Source organism: Lasioglossum baleicum, chromosome 20 (genome assembly GCF_051020765.1).
Source record: "Lasioglossum baleicum chromosome 20, iyLasBale1, whole genome shotgun sequence".
NCBI lineage: Eukaryota > Metazoa > Arthropoda > Insecta > Hymenoptera > Halictidae > Lasioglossum > Lasioglossum baleicum.
In genome coordinates, this window is record NC_134948.1 from 4,091,965 (window position 1) to 4,118,276 (window position 26,312).

The following is a 26,312-nucleotide window of genomic DNA, read 5'->3' on the forward strand; positions in this document are numbered from 1 at the left end:
GTCGCTGTTATTATTGAATTGTAGTACATGCGCTGTGAAGAGCATTCTTGCAGCTTTAATTTGAGCTGATAGAAATGGCGGAATTTTTACGGAAAAGTTTACAATATTGATTTTCATTGCTCGCGATTGAACCTTGACGTTTTCCTCATAAGGTCCTGTGCTAATTCCGGCATGAATCTTCTGTTGGTTCTCAAACTGTTAGGTAAACGTTATCGATAAGGCAGTGTCAGGAAACTGTCGGTAGCGCCATCCGTGGTGGAATCGTGAAGTGAATCGCTAGGTGGATCCAGGATGGTAATGACAGCGCCATCTAGCAGAATATGTCGATACTAATCTGTCGGTAATTTTGTCTAACAGTTTGAGCGCTTTGCCGCTACGCTAATTGGCGCTGTACGAACATTTTAAGCGAGCAGAAGATTCGTGCCGGAATTTGTATGGCATCTTACGAGAGAAACGGCAAGAATCATTTACGTTTGTTTAAAACAACATTTCAAAGTTCACCGTAGAGATTTTTCAATGTAAATTAGCTCAAAATAAAGCTGAAAGATCGCACTTTACGACAGATTTACTTAGATTTTTAGGAAAATTCGAAATCATGTTGGGAAATCGATAAATCTCGATCGACGTCTCGGAGTGAATGATTAGACATCAGCGGTCATTTTGAATCAATTTTAAAATATATTTCCGTGGGAATTTTCGAACATGAAATACCTGAAATTAAAGCTTAAATAATGCCCTTTAAATTAAAAAATAGCAAGTCAATCTTATTGCACACATTTATTAAAAATATTCAAAATAGTATCTATGTATTTACAACGATTTCTAAGTAAACATTTGAGAATATGAACGCGCGTGGCCGACACTGCCACAGTCATCGTACTTAATGACATTTCAATGCTGGGTGGTTCCCTGTACGACTGAAATTAATCGAAACAGCGTCGAGTATAATCAACCTGCATGAGGGTCGAGTGGGAAAAAAAGCGTGCACCGTATCTTTGCAGCTTTTAAATATTTATACGAGGCAGGGTCACGTAAGGGACGCGATGAGAAATGCATGGTGCACGGAGTGCAACAGCCTACCTACCACCATGTTGCAGCTCCTGTTCATCCCCCGGTGCCAGATTACGGTCTTTCCAACGCTTTATTTTTCCCAACGCCGGTCCCCTAACTTATTCAACCGGCTTTCTTAACTTTCGTTTGTTAACTACACGCTACGATACGCAGACTATCTTTCGCGGACTAGAAATAGTTCACTGGAACAGTGCCTCTCAAACCGTGACCTGGAAACTGGCCGATAAAAATTTGTAAAATATTAAAACGGTTCTTCTTCGTCACAGAAGAAATTAATTCGAGGAAAATAAACTAATAATCTCGGAGATAATTTTCGGAGAATCGCGTTTGAGAAACACTGTACCAAATGCAACGACACGGAAAATGGCGACGAGTCTCTCTTGCAAGCCCCAAGTCCCTTCTGTTTGTTCTCTTTCTCCGAGTCTTCTTGGTCGAGGAACTTCAGTGGTCGAATTATATTTTTTCTTGGAATGCTATGATGCTCCAGACGGTGTTAGCCATAAGCGCAGTAGGCTCCCAGGTGGTAGTAACTGCCACGAGCTGGGGGAAACATAGTGGTTCAAATTTACAACCCTTCTGTTCCGACAAAGAAATATTTTTCCGAAAGGATGTTCAGTAGGAAAGTGGAATATTTTTTTCAGGGATTGAGGAGAAGTAAAATTAATGAAAAAAAAAGATTGAAACTCACCACACAGTCCAGCGTATCGATTCGAATAAGACATCCCGTAGCTGCCGCAAGCAGGCGGTCCCGATTGGTACGGTTGATAGCCGAGCACGTTGCCACTGCACAACAATGAAAACATAACCCCGTAAGCCGTGCTGCGAGATGATTTATCTCGAATCGAAAACGTCGCGGCGCGTTAGAACTTCTCGACGGTGAAAATACCCGTAAATCACCGGGAAAATCCCGTCCCGGTTAACTTCCTGCTCTCTCTCTTCCGGTTCTCCGGCGTCTTGAGAGAACTGTTCCATTTTTGTTTGCCAACTAGCCATGCTAAACATATTTTTCATGTCGTTCTACCTTTCGAAAAATCACCCCCTCGCATTTATCAAAATGTTTTTCGCTAGCCGACGATATCAAATATTTGTTCAATAATTTATTGCGAAAGTATATGTGTAGAATAATCTTTTTCGAATCTATATACAATTCGCAGCTAAGGGCTGCTACAAATTTTAATTACAATCTAAAGACTCGATAACACGGTCCAATCAATTTTAGTGGAATTGTTGGCTAAAAGAAAATTGTTTGGCTTCTTTGTATCGGTTATTTCCACTTCTTTTTCGGTCACGTTGGGTAAAAATTGGGAATAAATATTCCCGGTGGCGGGCCGAGACTTTTTCTGGCTGGCGAGGGGGTGGAGGGGAAAATGGCGGTAGCCTGCAGACGACGACGACGACGACGACGCGTTCAATTTGTCGACAGTAATAAGCTACCGATTGACAGGAAATACTCGAGGAACGGGGAAAATTTATGGAAGCTCCGGCTGGATTCAATGCACGTTGCATTCCGTTTTCTTTTTCCGCGGCTGCTGGGAACACGTCGAAAAGTTGAAATATCGCGCCGCAGATTTCCCTCATTTTCCCCTCTTTTGCCAACCCCAGCTTTCCTCCCCCCTCTCGCCATATTGTTCAGTATTTTCCGCGGCTGCTTTAGCAAAAGCTAAATGCAAATTCTTTTCCAAATTTTCTGAAAAATCCATTACAACGGAAAATTCAAAGAAGCCACCCTTTGCAGTAGAATAGATTTTTGAAAATGTAATTTGAAATGGAAAGCAGGAATATTTTAAGCTCGTAATTTCACCATCTAGAATAATTTTCGAAACTTCTACAGTACTGAAAAAAAAACGGAAAAATGAGAGACTCACCTAGGGCCGTAGTTGCAGACGTAATTCTTCGTGTACCCACGCGCCGGGTCGTAGTAGAACGAGTACCCGCAGCCCAGGAGGAACGTGTCGCCCCAGACGAGCTACAACCAGTTCAAACTCGATTTCAAACTTGACTCGCTTCGCGAAGAAAGTATTTTTTCGACAATTTAACGGGCGTTCACCTGAGTATAGTGGCCGGTTGCCTCGCTGTAGCCGGTACGATAGTGTTGCACCTCTTTGAACCAGTCGTAAATCCGTTGACGCCAGTCTGGCTGGTCGTCGTACGGCCCTGGGGGCCTTGTGGTCCACATTCTCGCTATATTCTGACCCACCGCGAACCTCTCTGTCGTTAATCAATAATAAACACAACTTTCAATACAATAGATCCTGAGAGAAATTGTGAAAATATTTTCAAGAGTGTTTTACGGAACACCCTGTATACAATAAATTAGTGGGGAGGTTGGAAATGTTACTCACGGACGTTTCGTAAATTGTCATGGTTTTCCGCGCACCGATCTGCCCATCTCTGAGCCACGGCTGCCAATTCGTCGTCCCAGACCTGAAAAACAACCCCTATTCTCAAAAATGTTCGAACAACCCGGCGAAAAGTTTCAATTCCACGCGTACAATTCCAGTCGAAAAATTTCCATGCTTTAAAAATCCGTAAAATATTCTCTCTCAATGTTTTCTCATTAAACCATCCCCTCCATATCGCCATCGCCGTCATGCTGGTCGTTCTAGGTGACAAACCGGGCTCAGGATAGAATTTACGAGGCTGAATTGTTGCGTGAATTTTCGCGGCCAATTTAAAAGCACAGTTAAGATTTACTACGATGATTAGGCGAGGGGTTGCTCACCATTTCTCTCATGTTCGCAGCCCCCGGCTGTCCGTGAATCTGTCCCAGAGCCACCAGCTGTCTCAGCCGGTTATGCTCGTCCAGAATAGCCTGCTTCTCCTCGCAAGATAAGCCGCCGGATCCTGAAAACGGTTCGCCATGAAAAATGTCGCTGGATATTTCACGGAAATTTTCTACATTTGTCCGCGGGACGGGGGTTGACGGGGGTTGAAGCGTTCCGATAATTCAATTGCGATTGCCTCGGAGTTCAAGAAAGTATTTCCCAAGCTATTCCTGATCGGGGCTCATGATTTACCCACCCCCGAACCCTATTTCCAATCCCCGTATTTTCAACGTTGAATAAATTAAATCCTATAAAAATAAAAATTATTTTATTCCTCAGGAGGTGTCGATGAAATTTATTTCGGTGGTGCTAGGAGTTTTAGGGGAGGTTCGGAGATCAGGGAAGTAAAGTTCTAGAAAGTGAAAGTCATTCAAGATTCAAGAAACTTCATTTCCTTTTATCGTAAAGTATTAATGAAGGGTAGCGGGATAAAAATAGGGGTGATTTCGGCACAATCTCGTCGCCCAGGTCGAATAAAAATAATACCGGATGAAGTCCGAATTCCTGAAGCGAAAGATTTGTAGAAGGTAGGCGGGTACGATTATGGGAACGCCCACCCACGCCCCCCACTCTATCGGACTCGCAAAGAAAACAGCGTGGAGCGGGACGAGTTGCTTTATTATGCAGCCGGATAGTCAGATAATTCGCGACGGAGGGAAATCGAATGTCCATCGTTGGTCCTCGTGGAAAGTCTATCCTCTTCGCCACCCCGTTTTCTCACCCCCGTTTTTCCCCAACCCCCCGTAGCTGCTCGCTCTTCGTCAGTCTTTCATCCGTTTTCCCGAGCCGCTGGATTGCCCAACTCGCCGGAAAACTTTTCACGGAATCTGCTCTAACGACGTTCCCTCTGTCTTTCCGGGGGTGTGAGACGGGGGATGAACAGGGAGGGGAAACTTTAGTTCCACCGTATTCTTTCCCCTTAATAACTTTTAGTTCCTCCGACGAAAACGAGGTTCCGGCTGTTCGCCTCTACATCCAACCCCTTCTATCCTCTACCCCCTGCAATCTTATGCAAATTTCCACACTGTCGCAGACGGGATCGGCAATCGAGTTTCATTCTTACCGACCGGCCCTACTTTCTGACCGGCCGCCTTTGTTTCCGCGATTTATGCCAGCCGGAACCGTCCGATAATAATTTTATCATATTTAATAATACAGAGAGAGGCTGATTCGAGTAGACCGTTTTCTAAAATCGAGTTTATCCAGAAATATTATTAGAGAGCTTTACAAATATTGAAGGAAGGAAATTAACATAATGTGCAACGAATAAAATAATTCCTCGTAAAAGTTGCCGTTAAAAATGTTATTATCGAGGATAGGAAAACATTCTCGATTAGCCATAATTTAGCAGGTGGTCCAGCGGGGAGGTAGAAATATGGAAACTCTGTCGGGAACCGGAATATTTTGGGCCCGCGAGACCGTTTGAATGTAAAACGAGTCGGAGAAATCGGTTGCTGCCGAGCACGCAGGCCCAGCGTGTCTAAATTTGAAGCTAATTATACAACCGGGCAATTAAAAATAGCGCGGTAACTGTAAAACGGGGACACGTGGCGGACCCGGGCTGATACTTTCCAAGATAATATTTTTATTCGACGAGGAAAAAGTCTTTAACTTCGGACAGACTCGAATAACAGGTCGAAAAAATCCCCATTAACCTTTCATTTTACAAACCGATGGTTTTATTTTCGTATACGCTCCGGGACGGAATTAGAATTTTAATTGATATCGCGTGGTAATTATTTAAATCGAGTAGAAACAAGAAATCGAGAGAGACGCTATAAAAAAGATATGAGATAATAATAAATTATCTTACGTTCTAAAAATGAAATATGATACAAAAAATTGAAGGTGAAGAATTCGGGATCGTTGTTGAGACTCACTGTTTAATAACTCCGCGATAAAAGGTCATGTTGAAGTGACGAAAGTCTTGTTTTCATCGTCTAGAAAAATAGCTCTACTCTGTTGCAGTGCGCGAGACAGTTCGCAAGATGCACGACCGCGATCGACTCGCGCGATTAAGTGGGGGAAAAAAATAGATTGAGCGAAAGAAAAGAGAGAGTGAGAAACAGGCTAGAAAAAAAAATAGTCGAAACGGAGGGACAGGTTTATTGCTCCGGTTTTCGTTCGACTACTTCCCTGGGCCGCGCTCATGAATAATTCAGCTCGTACATTATTTACGGGGAGAAAATTGGAATCTATTACATTTCGATAGGACGCCGGGGAGGATCGATTCGATTCTAAAAATAGCTGGGGACGGATGGATGCGCGGCCACCGAGCTCGATTAGATCAGCAAATTAAAACCAGCCGGTTTGTTTAATCACGGGAAATCCGTGTCCCGAACAAGACAAAGCAGAATTACAATTACCCGATTCGAATTTCCCGCGCGCACGGGAAACCTTGCACGCGCTCCACTCATGGAATTCTTTCAATAATTTTACCTGCGTTTAACCATTCACGATACAATAAAAAATATATATCATTGTATTCGGGAGAGTCTGCAGAATCGTTCTACGTAAAAATTTTGAACATAGCATTCGCGTATTTCAATCAATAAAAATTCTTTGAAGTCCCAATTCGATTTTGTCTTAAAAATTAATTTTCTCGAAAACTAATAAAAATGATGGAAGGAAATGGCTTGCAGCATTGTGATCAGCACATCGGAATCTATGGGAGGAGTTAGTGGTTATCGGAAAGCAAAATAGTCGTTGTTATGGGAACACCTCAATTTCGCGACAAACAACAAATCGGTGCAATGGGAGGATAGGCGGCCATTAGTCGGCCTCGAGCGAATTAAATGAATGAGAGAGAACTGGAATAGAGGCGGGGAGGAAGAGGGGAAGGTGCGCGTGTCCCTTTGGTTTCTTTTTGCACAGGAAATGAGCAGGGCTTGGCCGGCGACGTAACGATTCGGGCCGACACCTGCTAACTCCATTCTGTGTCTCGTGGCCCCGCGATTAAATGGATTTCGTGGAAACGCCGCTTGTTAAATAAATAGTGGTCGGCGTGTTCAAACTTTCCCGGTCAATTTCCATTGCTGCTGGTCTAATGCACCGGCCGAAAACCGATAGCCCTGCACGATCGTTTACATAGACCAGAAAGTCGCGGTCGATGCTGCCCGAAAATAAATTAGAAATCTTCGTTCCCCGCCGTTCGATCTCTCATTGTGTCCCGCGTTGGCCAAATCGCCATTTTACTTCCGATAGAAACCAATTTCCCACCCCTTACTATTTCCACCTCTGTATTTTAGTATTGGATAATTTATATAATTCTCTCCGTGGCGAAAATTAATTTCTTGTTATCGTGTTTTTAAAGCCGGCGGGGTTTCGCGGTGTTAGGGGATGAGTTTTAGGGGTGGTTCGATGTGATCCTGTGGGGACATGAGGCTCAGACAAGTTCCGGAGGATGAAAGTTGGCTAAGATTGACGAAACTTCATCCCCCTTTGTTCCGGACTTGATATTGGACTTGAGGGGCGGGGGAGTAAGCACAGGGGGGGGGGGGTGGTTTCTGTACCCTCGTTGTAAAGTTGTAAAAGTGCAATCAATGAAATAGAACTTTAATATTGTATTTCAAAAATTATGGACACTCTGAAAATAAATTCGAAATCTGGTAGTAATTGTGTTCGACAGGATCTCTCATTGTCCGCCTCTAGGCGAGCAAATTTCGCTGCCCGTCGGGGCAGAACAATGGCCACCGGAAGCGGGCGTCGCTCGATAAATTCGACGAATTGATTAGTTCAGGTAAACACGCCGGTATCTCGCCCCTTCCGCCCCCTTCACTGTTCTTTCCCTCGTTGCTGTTCAATTTTATCCCTCCGTTGTCTCGGTGCAATAAATAATCGACGAGAAAATAAATTGTTTATTGCTTCCTCTCGGTCGCGCGCGTGTCGCCTTGTAACAGAATTATTATTTTTCTCGAAACAAGTTGAAAATAATATAACGCAAACATTTCCGCAGATCGAAGTTCGATTACAAGTCGGAATGAGCGATTCCGGGAGCAAGAGGAGATTAAACAAAAATGAAGGCTACGGGAATGGCTGTCAAGTGAAACAGATAATGCATGGACCAACGCTGCACGAATAATGAGGCTCGTTAAACACGAGCTTATGTCCGGTCACGTTCTTATCCGCAAAGATTATTCAAATGCTTTCGCGAGCAGATGAATCACCCTGGCACTGTGGATTCCGGCGCGAATTTTTCGCGGGAGATTTAAATACAATTATGAACGCAACTTCAATAAGCCTCTGATTAAAATTTTCAAGTTATACAAACAATGCTTAACGGTATATAAAGCAATTGTAAATAAGAACAATTTATTCACATAAATCGTTTAAAATATACTTTCCATCTTTAGCAAAATTGGAGCTTGCTTTATTAAAATTTATTATTTAGGCCTCTCGCAGATTTCTGGACCTTCCCCCACCACGCTGAAGCTGAAGCAGCCCCAGAGGGTGAAAAGTGGCCACCACAGCCGAAAACCGTAAAATACTCACTCAGGATGGTTTTTCCAACGCAGGATGGCCAAGTATTGCCTGCCAGAACCATCGAGGCGGTCATGAACGTCACCATAATCGGGATCGCGTACCCTCCAGGCGCCATTTTCCCGATATAAGTCGATTCCAGGCTGCCCTTTGGATCTCGATCGAGCAACTGGGACACCGACTACGCTGGTTCCGACCGGAGAGATCAAGAGACCGTGTACCGGGTCGATCGACAGATAAAAATGTCGGCTTTACGAGCCAGTCTCGGAAATGAACCGCGCGAGAGAACCGGTCCCACTACACAGCTGTCCCGGCGAGCACTTCGCCGCTTTATATTCACCTGACCAGGTGTAATTGTGCGTGTCGACATGGTGGGGACCGCTTAACGTGGGTCAGGGTGACCGTCGCCCGGTACCCAAGGTCAAGGGACGGCTGCTAATCTCGCCGAGGCAGTTAACAAAGCAATTAGTTGCTGATAGTGGACTTAATGGTCCACCTATCTCGACGCTCTGCCTATGGGAATTCTTTTCAAGAAAACTATTGAATATTATAATTCCAAACTTGACACGACTGTTAAGTAACATCCAAAAAGAATACTCATTTTTTTCGAAGTCACTGCTATCGTTTTCTTTAGAGTGGCAAAGTGACTAGTGCTGCTTCAGAGATAATTTATGATTATTTTAGTATCATTCATGTAAGTTTGGAACGAGCGGTTATTATCGTTTAAAAAAATTTGATTATATTCTTTGAATGTTGCTTTACAAGTCTGCCAAGTTAGGAATTTCAATACCGAGTCGTTCCCTTTCGACGAATTCCCAAAGGTGTCTCACAATCGGAGGCTCAAACTGAAGAGACCACTTAATGGTTTACGGGGCTCTTCATTGAGATTCCAACCGTTTGATGGACCTGGGTCCCGTTTGATGGAGCGAATTCTGAGTTAACAGACGTGCTAGAGGTCTATTTTATATGACACTTACCTTGCGATAATGGATCTTATGCTTTTAGGCGAGACGTGTCTGGACTGGTCTGGATATCGCTAAGCTGAATTCAATTTACGGAAGCCTTAGTTTAGGTCAAGTTAACGACCATAAACTTGGTCTAGACCAGTAATGGTATCTTATGGGGGACCTGGCCAACGACTTTATAAGCCTAGTGACGAAGTTGGACTCGTCCAAACTTAGCTCCTCTTTGGAAATAGGAATTTCGTTGAAAACTTGGATTAATAACTGTGTGTTTGAGTTAGCCCATGTACTCCTCTGTCAAAAGTTGTCCCAAGGTCCCACTGGCAAGTTCGGACATGATCCAGGTCATACTAAATAGCAACTTAAATTCATTCTAACTCCGAATGAGATCCTCGAACAAGATGTCCCCAAGTGAAGCTGATGGCTACAAGCCAGCCAACTGCTTCCCCCATAACTGCCACCCTGAAATAGTTCGAGGTCCTCAACTTTGAAGACCTTCGTAGACCTTGAAGAGCCAGTTCCTCGGCTATCTAGTCCCCAACGAACTCGCTGCTCGGTATGTCGCGTCCCGCAGCTGAAGATTAAGACCCATAGTTCTTCGACATGACTCATGGACCGGTCAAGGTCCAGGCTGGTGGGACTCAGGGTCAGATGAATTTATCGGTTACGCGAGCAGCAGGTGCGCTTCGGTGATCTACTGCACGGAGAATCGCAGAATGCTGCGGAGATTTATAATGGGATGCTGAAGTTCGAAATAGTTCGAGACGCGAAATAGAAATTGCAAATCTGCAGAGCGACTTGAACCGTCTATTTTAGGGAAATGGTGCATCATACAGTGAGTCATCCTCAGCTATAGTAGTAGCCGGCCGCTTCTTACTTCTCGCGAAGTTCAAGGCCGAAAGACTCGCGACGGAGGCGTGTTTCGATAATTAATGCGGCCCGTCGCGAGATTAACGAGCATTCCCGGCGACGCGGCCTGGAATATGTATAAATCCGGGCGGAACTTTTCGAGCTTCTGGCCCCTAATGAGCGGATATTAATTAGTCCGGGTAATCGCGAAGTGGTGGGGGGGGATGACGGTTACACGAGGATCGTTGGAGATCATCTCGAGATCATCATCGTTATTTTGAAGAAGCTGCTCTGAAAGGGAAACGCCCAGCCTGGTTCGCCTAAGTGCTCGTGACGCTTCGCGGATTAGGCTGTCAACACCGACGGCTCTGCGCGATGGAGGGAGAATTTCTACATTACAAATATAAATTTTCTGCGAGGACAAAAAGGACGAGTCGCATGAATATGTTAATTAATGGACCACTGGTCGTGTGTTATTGTAATAAATTGCTAATGGGTTCATAAACATAATACTGTTTACAGTTCCGAGAAGGAAATCTGTGTGTGGAGCAATCTGCATTTAAAGATCGAATAGAAAGTAAACGTCGTTCTCTCGGCTATCTGCGGGTCCGTTGATTATGCATCCGGTTTTTTCGGGAACGGACGCGATCGTTATCGACCGGTTGCGATAGATCGAAACACAGCAGACAGCCAGGCTCCGTCCGTGTCGACGACCGGTTTTCGCCGATCCCACCGAATTAATTATCGAGTCGCCCGAGACGCTCCGGGACCGAGAAACTTTTTACAGTTCGAGGTGATCTTCGACTGGCACGTTTTACGGCTTTTTCGGGGAATTTTGCTCGCTTATGCCGCGTCCTCACTTCAGCAGAATTGTAAAGATACCCTCCACTTCATGAATTTATTATACATCAATTTTAACGAGATTCGATCAAACAGAAACACAATAGGAGAATAAATGAATAAATGTCAGTAATGTCTTCCATTTCATCGGTGAAAATGAAACAACGCGGGAAAGAGTGATTGGCAGATATGCACGGGGCTTAAAGCGGAGGGATCGTCGAAGTTTTGCGAAATAAAAATTCCATGGTTAGAAGTCCGGCAGCCGAGGCTTTGTTAAGCCGACGCTCCGAATGATTTATCTCGTTCCAAGCATTTATCGTTTCGCCTGGAGAAGCTTGCTGGCGGATGCACACGTTGCACACCGCGCGCGTGGTGCACTTTGAAATGCAAATTTACGCTTCCCGCGGCAGCCGAGGAAGTTTTCGACGTGAGAACGTGCCCCGCGTTTCCCTTTCGAATTATTCTTCGCTACCGCCATTTTGGCGCAGCCCGTGTCGAGAACTTTAGCCGGTGCTCAATTCAAATTTCCCGCCGCGCCGTCTCGCCCGAATTTCATTCACGGAGACCGGGACAGTTTTTTTTCTCGGTTTATCATGCACGTGTTTTCTTCTAAATGTTTCGAGGAATTTTGAATCATCGACGATGCTCGTTATACTCTTTGTCTCGGGCACGGATAACGAGCACTTGGCTAACGTAATCGCCGCCATTAAAGTCGTGGAATGTTCCGCGAAAAGTCACGCACCTCGAGATTTCTCTGAACTGAGAAATCGTTCCAGCGATGATTCGTGTCTGACGTTTGCGCTCGATCGATAGAACAAAAGTGAACAAATAGTTTAGTACTAGTTATTTCAATTTTTTAAAATTGTTTTAACTCGGTAATTATTAAAATTGCTGGAGGTCCATTGTTGGCCGCCACGTTGCTTAAAATCGTCAAGCTTCGTCCCAATCGATATATAAATTCTTATTTATTTACTGGCGCCTTTTTAATTCATTAGATGGTTTTATTTTTTGATTCAGCATTTCCTCGATTTTCTAGGAAATGTTCCAGGGTGAAACCGCCACCGGTACACACCGGAGGCACTTCCGGTCGCAGGAACTCGCCAGAAATTAAAGTTGTACGTTGCACCTGCGACTCGCCCGCCGAAACACGGAACTGTAATATTGGATTCTCGATGGTATTGAATGAGAGCTGACACTCGCCACTTCGGAGACCCTCTCGGTTAATAAGAGGATCGCTTCCGGTTCGTCGGATCTCCTATTTTCTTCATTTTCTGAAAATTATTCTAACAACTTCGCCCCACAAAATACCCATTTAGAAAAAAAAAATCAGAAATATGTTAAGCAGATCTCTGTTCGATATACCGGGCGACCGTGACGTACGGGTTACGTTGGACCAGAAGAGCTCTCCCGTGACGTCACGTCCGTGCTGCACTCGTTTTTCCAGTGTTCGCAGACTAACGACTTCTATTAATATTCTCCGCAACTTTGCCAATTTTTCTCCGCTATCTATCCGACGTAAGGCAGACATATTGTTACTGTCCGACGTGACCTAAGCTTAATGACCGTTCCGCCATCAGTTCTCTGAAAGCAGGGGACACCAAGGATGTAAACGAGCACGTAGTAATCGTCGTATCGTTTATTTTCATCGTTAACTACATTAATTAATTTTCTCTTATACATAGCTTCATTTATTTTTTCCTGTTACTCGCTCTCTCTCTCTCTCTCTCTCTCTCTCTCTCTTTTTCACTTTCTTTCTCTCCCCTCTCCCGCTCCCCGTCCCCGGTAATCATTACGTACAACGGTGTAACATTTATAATATTTTTTATGTATAACCTAACAACGTTTAACGCGAGACACACAGTGTTCACAGAATATTCTTCATCCCTCTCTCTTTTACTCAACAATCATACGCACACTCGTACAATTTACCTTTATAATATAATATAATATAATATATATATATTTTTCTCTTTTTTCTTTGTTAATTAATGTATCTGTTTTTCTTCACTCTCTCTCTCATTTAATTGTCTCTCTCTCTCTCTCTCACTCTCCTTTTCTCTCTTTGAAGCGAAAGCGCGACTTCCGCGTGCGACTGTGTTACACATACATACATACATACATACATATATATATAATATATAAAATTCAATGTGTGTGTATATATATGTATAGTATGTCCGCGTGACACGCGTTGCATCGTTGCACACAGGGCGTTCCATTTTCGACACCCGGTATATATATATATATATATATTATATACATACATGCACTGTCAGCGTTTCTCGATTAACGAGCCGAGTCTCGTCGAAGGAAAAAAGGAAACAGATCATCGTCATCCCCGATTAGCAGCGAGTCCACTCGAGGCTACGCCTCCTCTACACCGGAAGTAGCCCAGCGGCGTCGCTTCCGGTCCAAGAAAAAAATAAAACTTCAGCTCGTAGTCGAGTGGACACGCGGCTTAAGAGAGCGACCACTCGCAGAAAGCACCGGAGCAACTATCACCCTCTCTCTCTCTCTCTCCTTTCTCTTTGTCACACTGTGTCCCACTAATCAATTTACCTTAATCTCGAGAAGACGAACGATTTAATTGAGCACTTCCTTTCGTTCCTCCGTTCCGGGGCTGAGTCTTGGCCGCTCAAAAGCTGCGAGAAGGTTGCGAGGATAATGTACAAGGAGAGCGCCGAGAGTATTGTTCGAGCTACTGGAAAAATAGGCGACCACCAGGCCTTGAGAAAACACTGGTTAAAAATTTTATATGTAGTCTCTGATCAGAAGAAAATATCAATGAAGACTCCTCGTGATGATTGGAAGAGCCAGAACATTTACGTAAGGAGCAGAACTGAACCAATAACCACAAGTTTTGTATAAATCATTATTTATTGCCAGGAATATAGGAGAATAACAAAAAATCAACATTATAATTATGTTTATCATAGTTAGAAGTAACGTAAGAAATTTTTTTCGATGGGGTTTACTAAAGAGACGACTTCGGGGGATTCATATGACTCTCAACCAACTTCAATCACAGATTTGTATGATAGAATTCGAGAACAATGGCAACAAATATCTCCGGATTATTGCAAAAAATTAGTAGAAAGTATGCCAAAGTGAATTAGTGCAGTTTTACGAGCACAAGGGTTGTGGACGAAATATTAAAAATCAATAATATATTAAATATTGCCAAGTATTGGACGTGGTGCAGAACCGAGTCAATCTATTTTTGTTGTCATTGTTAAACGAGGAGACATTAATTATTGAAAAAAATTTCTTCAGTTACTTCTAACTATGATAAACATAATTATAATGTTGACGTTTTGTTATTCTTCTATATTCCTAGCAATAAATAATGCTTTAGACAAAACTTGTGGTTATTGGTTCAGTTTTGCTCTTTACTGTATTAGAATTTATTCAAGCCCTGGTGGCGATACTCTCACGCTGGAACGGCTGAGGAAAATTCTTTTCCGTTCGTAAACGCTATCACGAATAATGTTTCATTAGATTAACAGTTGAAAATCGAATGGGAAAGTAACATTTGTTTTGCCCGGCCGTCTCGGCGATTCGAGGTGGTCACTTCGCAATTAGAAAACTCGAGGAGGTTCCGGTAGTTCGGGGACCGCGATTGTTCACGGGAAATAAAGCGGCGGCCGTGTGTTTGTCCGCTGGATCCGAGTGTGCCGGCCCACTTAGGCCGAGTTTGCCCCGTGGGGGTGATCAAAGGTCTGGCTTTGAAGTATGCTCGACGGCGCGGCGAGTGTGCAGCGCGGGTTCCGTGCGCCAGGCGCCCATAGGCGTCGCCCGTAGTCTGTCATATTTCCGTCTCGCTCCGCTGAAAAGCGTGTCCCCAAACGAAACTCCACGCCGGAAACGAAAATACCGGAAAATCGACGAATCTACGCGCGTGGAAAACAATTCGACTGGATTTTTATTTTGCACCTTGGTTCGCCCCGCGAACAAAAAAAAAACAAGCCAATTATCGGACTGGAAATTGGTGAATTCTTAATTGCCCGGTCGCGGAATAAATTTCACGGGATTGGTTTTCGCGCGAGCGCGTTTAGCGATGCGCGCACACACACACGTCGATAGCGACGCCGGGGAATAACCGCGAGCGGCCGCCGCACAACGTGAAACGAAACGGAACGCGTTCACGCACGATCGAGTTATTTAATTAGCGAAATGACCGCGAGTTGTTCGATACACAGTTTTGTTTCTTTGTTTCCCTCCCTTTTCCCACGTTTTCCTTTTTCTCTGTTTTAGCCGTCTAAACCCCCCATCGCGTTCACGTTCCCTATTCCGGTTACTTTCAATCGATTTCTTCGTCCGGCACCGTTGATTAATCGCCGACCGATTAATTCACGACCGCACGATCTCGTTTTTAAGCTCGTTGGTTTCGTTATTTAACTTTAATTCCCCACCGTTCAACAGATTGTTCTCTCCAGTTCAGCTGCCGGCCGGGGGCGTCTCCTCGCTCGACACGTGACGTCTCACGTGGGAGTCACGTGAGCGTACCGCGTGACACGCGAGGCACCGCCCATCTCGGATCCCACTACCGGAATCGCGACGATGCTTAAGCGTACTCATTTCCGTCGAAAGTCGGTTTTCTTTTAGGCCTGTCGAGTTCTCAAGCGATTCTACAGGGTGTCGCCGAAGTACCGGACGCGTTGCAGTTTGCATCCGTCGGGGAATGCAATCCCGAGGACTTTGGTAAGAAAAATAGTTAAAAACTGTTCAATTATAGTTCCAATAATTTTTCTAATGCATTGTGATCATGTTCTGAGTATTAATTTTGTATTGAAACTTCGAGTTGGTCATACCGCTGAATAAAATTTATTTACAGCAACTGTTAATGAAAAGATTGCTGGGGCAATTAGGAATCACTAGTTCCCGGTACACTCTCCCTCGGATTTGCACGTTCAGGACGCAAACCGGCGTCCCGGCCCGGGCACCGTGTATAGCGAAAAATATACTCATTTATATTCAATATAGTTTCTTTGTTAATTAGTCTGCTATGGGGTTCGCGGCTCGTCGGGACGAAAAAGAAACCGTGTACGGGATCGGCAAAAAGCACGGCGGCGAGGCGTGTGTGTTGCTTCGAGGGGAACTACTCCGACGGAACACACAGAGAGACCCGAAAAAAGGTGAAATAAAAAACTGGCGCGAGAGAGAACGGTTCGCATGCCGCGCGCGCGCGCGCGCGAAAATCAAACGATCCGGGGAACGACGCTCTTCCTCCTCATCCCCCCGCCCATCCGCGTGGATGCCGCGCGCGGCGCTGCTTTTTCTGGGTAGTCGCGCGTCGAACGCGTCGACCGCGACGCGAATTACACGCTACAAATTGCACACGAAGGAACCAACTAGTTAAAGACAAACATTGACCCGTCACCGGTCTTCCATTAATTCGACGCGTTCTCCCGTGGCCGATCGAAAAACCAGGCTCGCGCGCCCCCCTTTTTCCTATCCATCGGAGCTCGTGGAATCGGAGAATCTAAGAAAACGACGAAAAGAAACGGTGGACCTGAATTAGCCTCGAGCTGGCCCTCCGTCGCTATGGTTCTAGTTAGTCGGTAAGGTCCTAATTAGGCTTAGATTATACGTGGGACAGTCTAATTAATTTCGTATTAGGCATGAGAGAATTGATAATTGACATAGGCCCGAGACAGAATTTAATCGCACTGGTTCCAGCGACCAGGTCCCAATTACATCTGAATTAGGATAAAGGTCCATCGTGGTACGAACCAGTCTCTAGAAGACCGAATTAGGCCTGCGTTAAGCTCAGAGAAGATCCTAATAATTAGGCGAGGGGTCCTAATCAGCCTCGGTCTAGTACGCAAGCCAAGCGACAGTTAGGATTCACGTAGATCCTAATTAGGAGGTTAGGCTCAGCTTAGACACACCATAGGTCCTACTCGGTACCCAAATTAGACGGGTTTCGAATTAGTCTAGCGAACGACGGGTACTAAATTAGCGACGCGAAGAACTTCGAAGGTTTTTGTTACCTCCGGCTGATAATTATTGGTTGATTAATAATTACGGATCGTTTAGGGGTATCACGACGGGTATCGTATTAATTAATCCATCGTGAACGAGAACGCGTATTTCTGTCCTCCGCGCGCGCGCGCGGGGTCCGATGGAAACGGGCCGGGCGTGTTTGATGTTGAGGCACTAATCCTAACATTAAGTTTTCACGACAAGACGCACGGGTAATTAGCTAATGATATGTGAGGATGTGCTTAACCGTTAATGAGAGGGGTGCGTTGCACTGCCGACAAGCGCATACGGCCCTGAATAAATTCTACTTGAAGGTACACGTCGCTTCCCTGTCGCGAAAACGCCACGAACCGCTCGTCAGGGTCAAGTCTCTCTCTCTCTCGCTTGGGAATCGATTATCATTGACCCAAACCACTCGTAAAGCTGAACTAGCCTTCCCTGTGTCTTAGAGCCAACTATCTCCGCGATTAAATATCTTTCTATCAGCGATTGGACACGATCAGCGAGATATGCTTGGTTTTCAATCCGAGGATGTGATATACCGTTGACCTGTATCACTGATAAATTGATTTTAGGCCATTTTTAGTCGCCTCCCAAATTCCCACTGAATCAGGAATCAGCGTACACTTCCAGAATTCAGATTGCAGAATGTTAAATTGGATTTGGACCGAGTTTCACGAAATTCTGAGCTGGGGCTGATGTATCGTTGACCTTTACTACTGCTAACTTGATTGTAGGCCATTTTTAGATGCCTTCCCAGCTCAAACTGAATCCAAACTTAGTATACAATTCTTCGATCAAGATTACATAATGTTTCAATCATATTTGGACCGACTTTCAGGAAATTCCGAGCTGGGGCTGATTTATCGTTGACCTTTACTACTGCTAACTTGGTTGTAGGACATTTTTAGATGCCTTCCCAGCTCAAACTGAATCCAAACGTAGTATACAATTCATTTATAAAGATTATATAATGTTTCAATCATATTTGGACCGAGTTTCAGGAAATTCCGAGCTGGGGCTGATTTATCGTTGGCCTGTACTACTGCTAACTTGATCGTGGGCCATTTTTAGATGCCTTCCCAGCTCAAACTGAATCCAAACTTGGTATTCAATTCTTCGATCAAGATTACATAATGTTTAAATCATATTTGGACCGAGTTTCAGGAAATTTCGAGCTGGGGCTGATTTATCGTTGACCTGTACTACTGCTAACTTGATCGTGGGCCATTTTTAGATGCCTTCCCAGCTCAAACTGAATCCAAACTTAGTATACAATTCTTCGATCAAGATTACATAATGTTTAAATCATATTTGGACCGAGTTTCAGGAAATTTCGAGCTGGGGCTGATTTATCGTTGACCTATATCACAGTCACCTGTCATTAGGCCTCCGCGAGGTGCTCTTAAAATTACAATAGAACAAGAGAACAAGCCAACCACCCTTCAATTAAAATTCTCACAAGTCCAGCATACCTCCAAGCTTGATTCGAACCGATTTTAAACGACGGCTGATTTATGGTTGACTTGTACCACTGTCGAACGGAAATCAAAAATCGCTCCCGAGCCAAACGTCCGAACGAAATCTGACTTACAGATCGATCATCGTCAACCGCCAGCGAATCCCGCCGAAAAAATCCTCGGTCTCGGTTATCGTTGACCTGTACCACTGGCCAGCCCAAATCAGAGCGAGTTCGTGGGCAATTCGTGGGGAAAATTGCGAGTCTCCGGGGCCTCGTGACGAAGCCTGCGACGACGGACGATAGTCTAGAGCCAACGCTGCTATCACACTCACCGTAGAAAATATGTTCGCTCTTTCTCTCACTCTTTCTCTCATTTTTAATCAAAATACCGAATCCGTAATTCTCTCTCTCTCTCTTCCCGTGCTTTGTTCTCGGTTTGTGTGCACGCGCTAGTCACACTCGATGCTCGATCATGCTCTATCTACTCGAAAAAAACTCCTCTCCCTCATGCACACACACATTCTCACGCGCACTCACGTCCTCTCTATAGAACTCGAGCTCTCCAGCTGTATGATATATTTATATAGGTGATATGTACGAAATGGAAGATTCATGTTTCGCCGCGTCGTTCCTCGCGAGACAGCAAAGCCGTTTTCCGGTTCCCTTCGTTAAGCTCGTGCTTCTCTCTCTCTCTCTCTCTCTCTCTCTGTGTTGCTTTTTAGTTTGTTTTTCGGAGCTCTCAGCTGTTCGAGACCTAGAGGATCGAGCCGTGGATCACCAACTCCCACGCGGCTTTTAGAGACAAACTTTCTTTCAGAAGCCGGTCAGAGCTCGCCACCTTCTTACCCCGCACCCTAGCCGAACTTGTTGCACGTGCTCCAACATCCACGACCAACTCCGACCGGCTTTAGGTCCGATTAATTCAGCCGCGCACACACACGTACAGACGGGCCAAGGTCGGCCGCGGTTAGGCCAAGCAAATCCACCTTGCTCAGCCGGAATCCACTCTGTCGATCATCGAGCCGGGAACCGGACACAGCTTTTCCACCTTTGACCGCCCGACACTGCCCGCTCGATTTTCACCCGCGTTTTTACCCTCGTCGAGCCGGAACGCCGACGCTGCCGAGATTAATGGGAAATGGTGCCTCGGTCACCCCCCAAATGTTCGAAATTTTCTGTGCCATTCAATATTATCTTTTTGGGGGTCCTGGGTCAATCTGAAATTGTATGTGCAATCTATGAAATACTTGTGAATTGATTTCATCTAACTTTGTCCGCGATTTGGAGTTCAATATTATCTTTTTGGGGGTCCTGGGTCAATCTGAAATTGTATGTGCAATCTATGAAATACTTGTGAATTGATTTCATCTAACTTTGTCCGCGATTTGGAGTTCAAAATGATTTTTGGGGGGTCCTGGGTCAATTTGAAATTTTATGTGCAATCTATGAAATCGTTGTGAATTGATTTTATCCAACTTTGTCCGCGATTTGGAGTTCAAAATTATTTTTGGGGGGTCCTGGGTCAATTTCAAATTTTATGTGTAATCTATGAAATAGTTGTGAATTGATTTTATCCAACTTTGTCCACGATTTGGAGTTCAAAATGATTTTTGGGGGTCCTCGGTCAATTTGAAATTTTATGTATAATCTATGAAATAGTTGTGAATTGATTTTATCTAACTTTGTCCGCGATTTGGAGTTCAAAATTATTTTTTTGGGGGGTCCTGGGTCAATTTGAAAGTGTATGTGCAATCTATGAAATACTTGTGAATTGATTTCATTCAACTCTGTCCGCGATTTGGAGTTCAAAATTATCTTTTTGGGGGGTCCTGGGTCAATTTGAAAGTGTATGTGCAATCTATGAAATAGTTGTGAATTGATTTCATTCAACTCTGTCCACGATTCGAAAAGTGTCGAGAAAGAAAAATAATTCTACACGTAAATCGACGAAGGGGGTGTGCCGAGGTGCCAAGAGATGATTTTCGAATTTTTGTTTGAGATTGTTTGAGCAAAAGGGGTAAGTTTGCTGTCCGGCGTGGAACGATCGCGGATCACTGTCATGGCGGTGGCTCAGCGATCGAGAAATCACCGGGCGGCCCTTAGAACGGTAGATCTATCTTAATTGGTATTCTCTGTCTCGCTCTCTAAAACGTCGCTGTGTCTGTGTGTCTGTGGACCTAAGTTCACGGAAGAAAATTACACGGGTGCCTTAATTGTCTTACGTTCTACGTCAACCTGACGGCACACGTAATTAGATATACAGCTGGTGTACTTGTCAGGCTGTTGCGCGCGAGAACTCCGGATTTTTTCGCTCGGTATAATCCTCTTTTAATGCTTCGCCGTTTCTCCGAAAGAAAACAAAATAGAATGTGACGTTGAAACGGGAAATCCCTCGGCGGTAATCTACTGAAATAATTCTTCGGACGATAATGCCTCAAGTAAAAAAAATGCGCAAACCATCTGTACATATTCGTGAATCATCGAAGGTAATTCTAATATTATTCGCTAAAGAAATATAAAGAATAATGTAGGTACGAGGATAGAAATCGCGGTTTCCTTGTTGATCTCGCGCGCAACGGCTCCGGCACATTTAATATGTATATACATACATACATACGTGCGGTATGTATACGTATATTTACATCGCTTAACATCCCTTAAGTGTCTATTTTGTTTCTCCATATTCTTTCTTTTTTTTTTTTTTTGTAACGTATTCACGATTAATTCACGAGGTGCCGTGTACTTTTTCGTCCTTCTCTCGTCGTTCCGCGATATCTCTGGCAGCGGCGCGACCGGACCGAAAAAAACCATCCACCCCCATACCCCTAACTTCACCCCTGACCCTACTTTCGCTCCGTTTCACCCGGTGCATCAAGTTTTCCGCCCCGGAAACCCGGGGAGGGAAAAAAAGAAACGAACGGTCGAAATGAAATAAAATAAACTGGAAAAAAAAGAACGGAAAAAAGAGCGGAAAAATGGAAAATAGAAAACCGCAACCGAGCGACGAAATTATTTCATTCTACCGTCCCTCTCCGTGTAATGGTTGCTTTTTCACCGATTTTTTTTTCGTCGGACAAAAGTGAAAAGGCGAAAAACGAGAAATAAAATGCACCGATCGAATTTGACCTGGACTCGCCCTCCCCCTCGTCCATCTCCCGAAAAAACGGACCCCCTTTTTGTCGGATGGATACGTTCACGCCACCTCCGACCTCCACCCGCCCCGAATAAATTTTTTTTCTGTTTTTTTTTTGTCCCTTTTAAGTGATTTTTCTAGTAATTTAATTGATCCGCTTCAGAAGCGAACACGACACGACAGTAGACAGTATAACTCTACGTTACCGACGGTATTGTCATGGTATCTGTGCCCATCGTCCAAGTCCAGATCAAAAGTGCCGTCTTGCCCGTTCCTGGTCCGTTTTGAGAGAAAAAAAAATATGATCGATCGACGTCGATTCACCCCCTGAGTGCCTCCCACCATTTTTCTCCTTCGCGACCGGTCTCCGTTGAATCGGCCAGGGGAAATTGGCCCTTCCAGACAATCGTCGACTTCTATCACGTGATGCATCCTACGAGGGTCCGTATCTTTGATTAAATTTTCGTCGCGAGAAAAGACCAAGATTCAAAGGAGTAGAATTTCTTAAAAATTCTAAACTACATGTCAGAGAGATGACATGTACTTTCTCGAATAGAAATAATTTCGTCGGAAGGGCCATTTAATTCCCACCGGAAAGAAAAGAATCCTCGAGGACCTCGACGATCACAGTACCGATCACCGTGAGATCTCCTCAACTATCTGAATTACATTTGAAAGAGGTGGATCCGCGGATCGAGGAACCGAGGAGATCGCAGCGATTCGAGGCTGTCGGCGCGGCAAAATGGACCCGTTTCCGGTGAACCGAGCCGAGAAATCTGCATCCGGATGTTTGCTGGAGGAGCAAAGGAGGCGACCTATTTCCCTACAGAGAAGAGCAGCCTCCGAACCGGTGCGACAGTTTCGAAAAGATTACGGGACCGTATTAAATTCGATCGGATCTTCGAGAGCGCGTCGCTTTTTCGAAATCCCGGGACTGCAGAAATATCGGCAGTCTATTTATTCGCAGGCGAGGCGAAACAAGCGAATCGTGAATTCCTTGGGAAACTGACACGATCCGCTGTCGTTCTTGTCTGCCCCGATTCCCCGGCCGTATCTGTTCCTTTTTCGAGCACAACTGGCGTTGTCCCGGGCTCGTAGGTGTCCTCGAGATGCGTCGGGACACCGGTCTGCACTTAACCCGTTGAATTTTCGAGTCCTCTGAACGTTCTCTCCTCCCACCCCCCGTTCCCCGAGTTGATCTCGTTCGTTGGACAGGCGGCCGATACTTTGTCCGGCCCGTCTAACACCGTTGGATCCTCTTGGTCGGCTTCGAAGACCCATTTTCCCCGGCTCGCAGCTGCTGCACTCGGTCCTCCGACTTTGCATCAGCAAACCGGAGGACTCCCCCGGCTCCCGTCTTCAATTTTCAATAGAGCCAGCCATCTTGGAACTTCTGGGAGCACGGAAGATGATCTTCCAGGGTTCTTCGGGGACTCCCCGATCTGCTCTCCCACCCCCCCTGATCCTCGGGACACACCGAGCTCGACTGCAAGGTTCTCTACAGGATCAGTGTGTTTCCAGTTGCTTGGCAACCTAGGCTGAAAAATCGCGTGCCGCTTCGTTCCTGGACGCGATCCAAGCGATCCCGGATCCCCCACTTCCGGTTAGGTCTTATGTAGAACGCGCGGGGAGCACTTGTTGCGTTTCGCTAATGAATCTTCTGTCGCGAGCCCATCGATTCCGCGAACAGGTGGTTAGCAGCCGTCCGGGCGAGTTGTTTGCGCGAGGACGGACGTCCGTTTAGGCTCGTTTTTACCCGTCGAGCATCGATCCGCGCAACCACCCCGCGTGTCCCTCACCCTGCGAATCGTGTGTGCGTCCCCCTCCTCCCCCTCCCCGGAATCGATTCCGGTGTTGTCGGGGCTGTACGTTGTCCGGAGGAGACTCCGTAAACAGGAGTTTCGAGGCTTCCTTCTATGGTTGGCTCCCGCTTCCGCACGTCCCGCCCCCCCCCCCCGAATCGATATACCAGACCCTGGAATCGAGGTGTCACTTCTTCTTCGCGGAACTCGTTAACCTGTCTCGCCTCGCACCAGTCGATCGCGCAACACCAACCGGAAATGGAAATCCCGCGGGAAAGGCAGAGGGCACGTCTTCCGAGACACCGGCGGAATTTAATTGGCTCCGTGGTCGATTTATCCAACATCGAAAAACCTTGGACATCGTGTCCCCCCTTCCCCGACTGCTGGAAATTTCATCTCGCACGGTTTCGGAGAAGATCGTTGAATGATTTTCTGGTCCACAGCTCGTCGAAGAGTGATCGCGTCGATCTACGGGGGTAGGGGTGCGACGTGACAGGAAGAGTGGAAAACGACAGTGGTCCGACGTTAGGCGTTTTCTGGTTCCGAAAGCACTCCGGAGGTGTTCGGCTATAATTGAACGGCTGGCGACCGCTTGTCCAGACCTCGGACCGTCAACGAACCCCTGATTCCCGTGCGCGGCTGTTCGAACGAACGGATTGTCGGCTGTCAGAAAGGGTTGATCGATACGGGCCCGTCTCCCTCCGATTGTTTAGATCACTCTGGAGAGCACCAGGACCGACGACAGGGCCGTCATCATCAGGGAGTTCCGCAGGTCCCTCGATGCCGCGGATACTATCGCCACCGCGCTGTTGCACGCCTCGGGTGCTGGGTCTGCAACAGGAATTTCGACAATTAATTCGAGCCGCACCTCGCTGAACCGTATGATAGAGGGTCCAGCTGACAGTCGTCCTTGATTATCAGGACTTTCATTCAGACCTTCTTAACTTCCAGAATTATTTAGTAGCTGACCAAGTTGAAATCCCAGAAAAACCTCTAGGGACAATTATAAACCAATGCAACTAACATTCCCACCACTTATAAACACTCGTCTTACAACTTTCGAGGGTCTATGTAGGACATGAAACTAATTTGTTCTTAAGGATTACCCAATTTTCCAATTGCGTCACTGAACCGATTGATGGAGGGTACAGCAGACAGTCGTCCAGGACTATCAGGACTCTCATTCAGAGCTTCCTAACTTTCAGAATTATTTACTAGCTGATTTAAGTTGAAATCCCAGAAAAACCTCTAGGGACAATTATAAACCAATGCAACTAACATTCCCACCACTTATAAACACTCGTCTTACAACTTTCGAGGGTCTATGTAGGCCATGAAACTAATTTGTTCTTAAGGATTACCAAATTTTCCAATTACGTCACTGAACCGATTGATGGAGGGTACAGCAGACAGTCGTCCAGGACTAACAGGACTTTCATTCAGAGCTTCCTAACTTTCAGAATTATTTACTAGCTGATTTAAGTTGAAATGCCAGAAAAACCTCCAGGAACAATTATAAACCAGTGTAACTAATATTCTCACCACTCATAAACACATGTCTTACAACTTTCGAGGGTCTATGTAGGACATGAAACTAATTTGTTCTTAAGGATTACCCAATCTTCCAATTACGTCACTGAACCGACTGATGGAGGGTCGAACTGACAGTCGTCCTTGACTATCAGGACTTTCATTCAGACCTTCTTAACTTCCAGAATTATTTAGTAGCTGACCAAGTTGAAATCCCAGAAAAACCTCTAGGGACAATTATAAACCAATGCAACTAACATTCCCACCACTTATAAACACTCGTCTTACAACTTTCGAGGGTCTATGTAGGACATGAAACTAATTTGTTCTTAAGGATTACCCAATTTTCCAATTACGTCACTGAACCGACTGATGGAGGGTCCAACTGACAGTCGTCCTTGACTATCAGGACTTTCATTCAGAGCTTCCTAACTTCCAGAATTATTTAGTAGCTGATTTAAGTTGGAATCCCAGGAAAAACTCTAGGGACAATTATAAACCAATACAACTAACATTCCCACCATTAATGTCTTACTACTTTCGGGTCTATGCAGTCTATGGTACTAATTTATTTTTGAGGTTTACCCAATCTTCCTGTCTGAGGATTAATTAGTTTCATCCAGGGACCATAACTGTTATAACCAAAAAGAAAGTAAGTTATGGAATAACAAGTACTTCATCGACTAAAATCGTATTTTGTTACAAATAAGGATTATAAGTAACCGAAAATTTTTTTCTCTTCTTGGTAAATGTGATCGTGGAGAGAAATTCATTTCGATCACTTGTAACAGTTATCAATGAGAGAAATTTATTTGGATCGCTCATAACAGTTAGCAATGGGAGAAGTTTAACAGTTGTCGATGAGAAGAATTTATTTCGATCACACACTCATAACAGTTATTCGACGAGATAAATTTATAATAGTTATCACTGAGAGAAATTCATTTCGATCGCTGATAACAGTTATTGATGAATGAAATGTGTAATAGTTATTATTAAATAGTACAACTTTCCAATGGTAGACAATCAATTATCAAAGACAGTTAACAATCAGATTTTGTATTGTTCTTATGGTCTGTTGATTCGTCTTGTTGTACGAAACCTTCTCAATGAATTTCTCAGGCTTGCTCCATCCGAAAAAGAGCAGACAAATCAATAATTAAATAAGCAACCGAAATGAATTTTCTCATCAATAATTATTATGAACAAGTGAAAATAAATTCGAGCATCGATAACTGTTATGAGCGATCGAAATAAATTTCTCTCGTCGATAACTGCTTCGATCAATCGGAACAGTTTTTCTTCATCGATAACAGTTATCGAGGAGGATCCAATTTTTTTGAACGCTAACAACTGTTACTTGTAACCAAAAAG

General features: G+C 44.9%; 2 protein-coding genes across 3 annotated transcripts in view; both read right to left on the minus strand.

Annotated features, from left to right (window-relative positions):
* Positions 1-545: 545 nt before the first annotated feature.
* LOC143218812 (venom allergen 5.01) lies at positions 546-12,507 on the minus strand. Of its 2 annotated transcripts, XM_076444271.1 has the most exons (7): positions 8,388-12,507; positions 3,794-3,915; positions 3,414-3,495; positions 3,119-3,279; positions 2,937-3,037; positions 1,760-1,854; positions 618-1,611 (listed from the first exon to the last, which is right to left on the minus strand). In XM_076444271.1, the coding sequence occupies exons 1-7, from the start codon at positions 8,491-8,493 to the stop codon at positions 1,565-1,567; spliced, it is 714 nt and encodes a 237-aa protein (XP_076300386.1). In that variant the 5' UTR covers positions 8,494-12,507; the 3' UTR covers positions 618-1,564. The 2 variants fall into 2 exon arrangements, with proteins under 2 accessions (XP_076300385.1, XP_076300386.1); XM_076444270.1 differs by having other exon boundaries at positions 546-1,854.
* A 137-nt stretch (positions 12,508-12,644) lies between these two features.
* Positions 12,645-26,312, minus strand: part of Ache-2 (acetylcholinesterase 2) — a 155,193-nt gene continuing 141,525 nt past the window's right edge. The window contains exon 6 of the mRNA XM_076444269.1: positions 12,645-24,239. Within this exon, the coding sequence (XP_076300384.1) occupies positions 24,118-24,239 (122 nt within the window). The 3' untranslated portion in view covers positions 12,645-24,117. The remainder of the gene's footprint in view (positions 24,240-26,312) is intronic.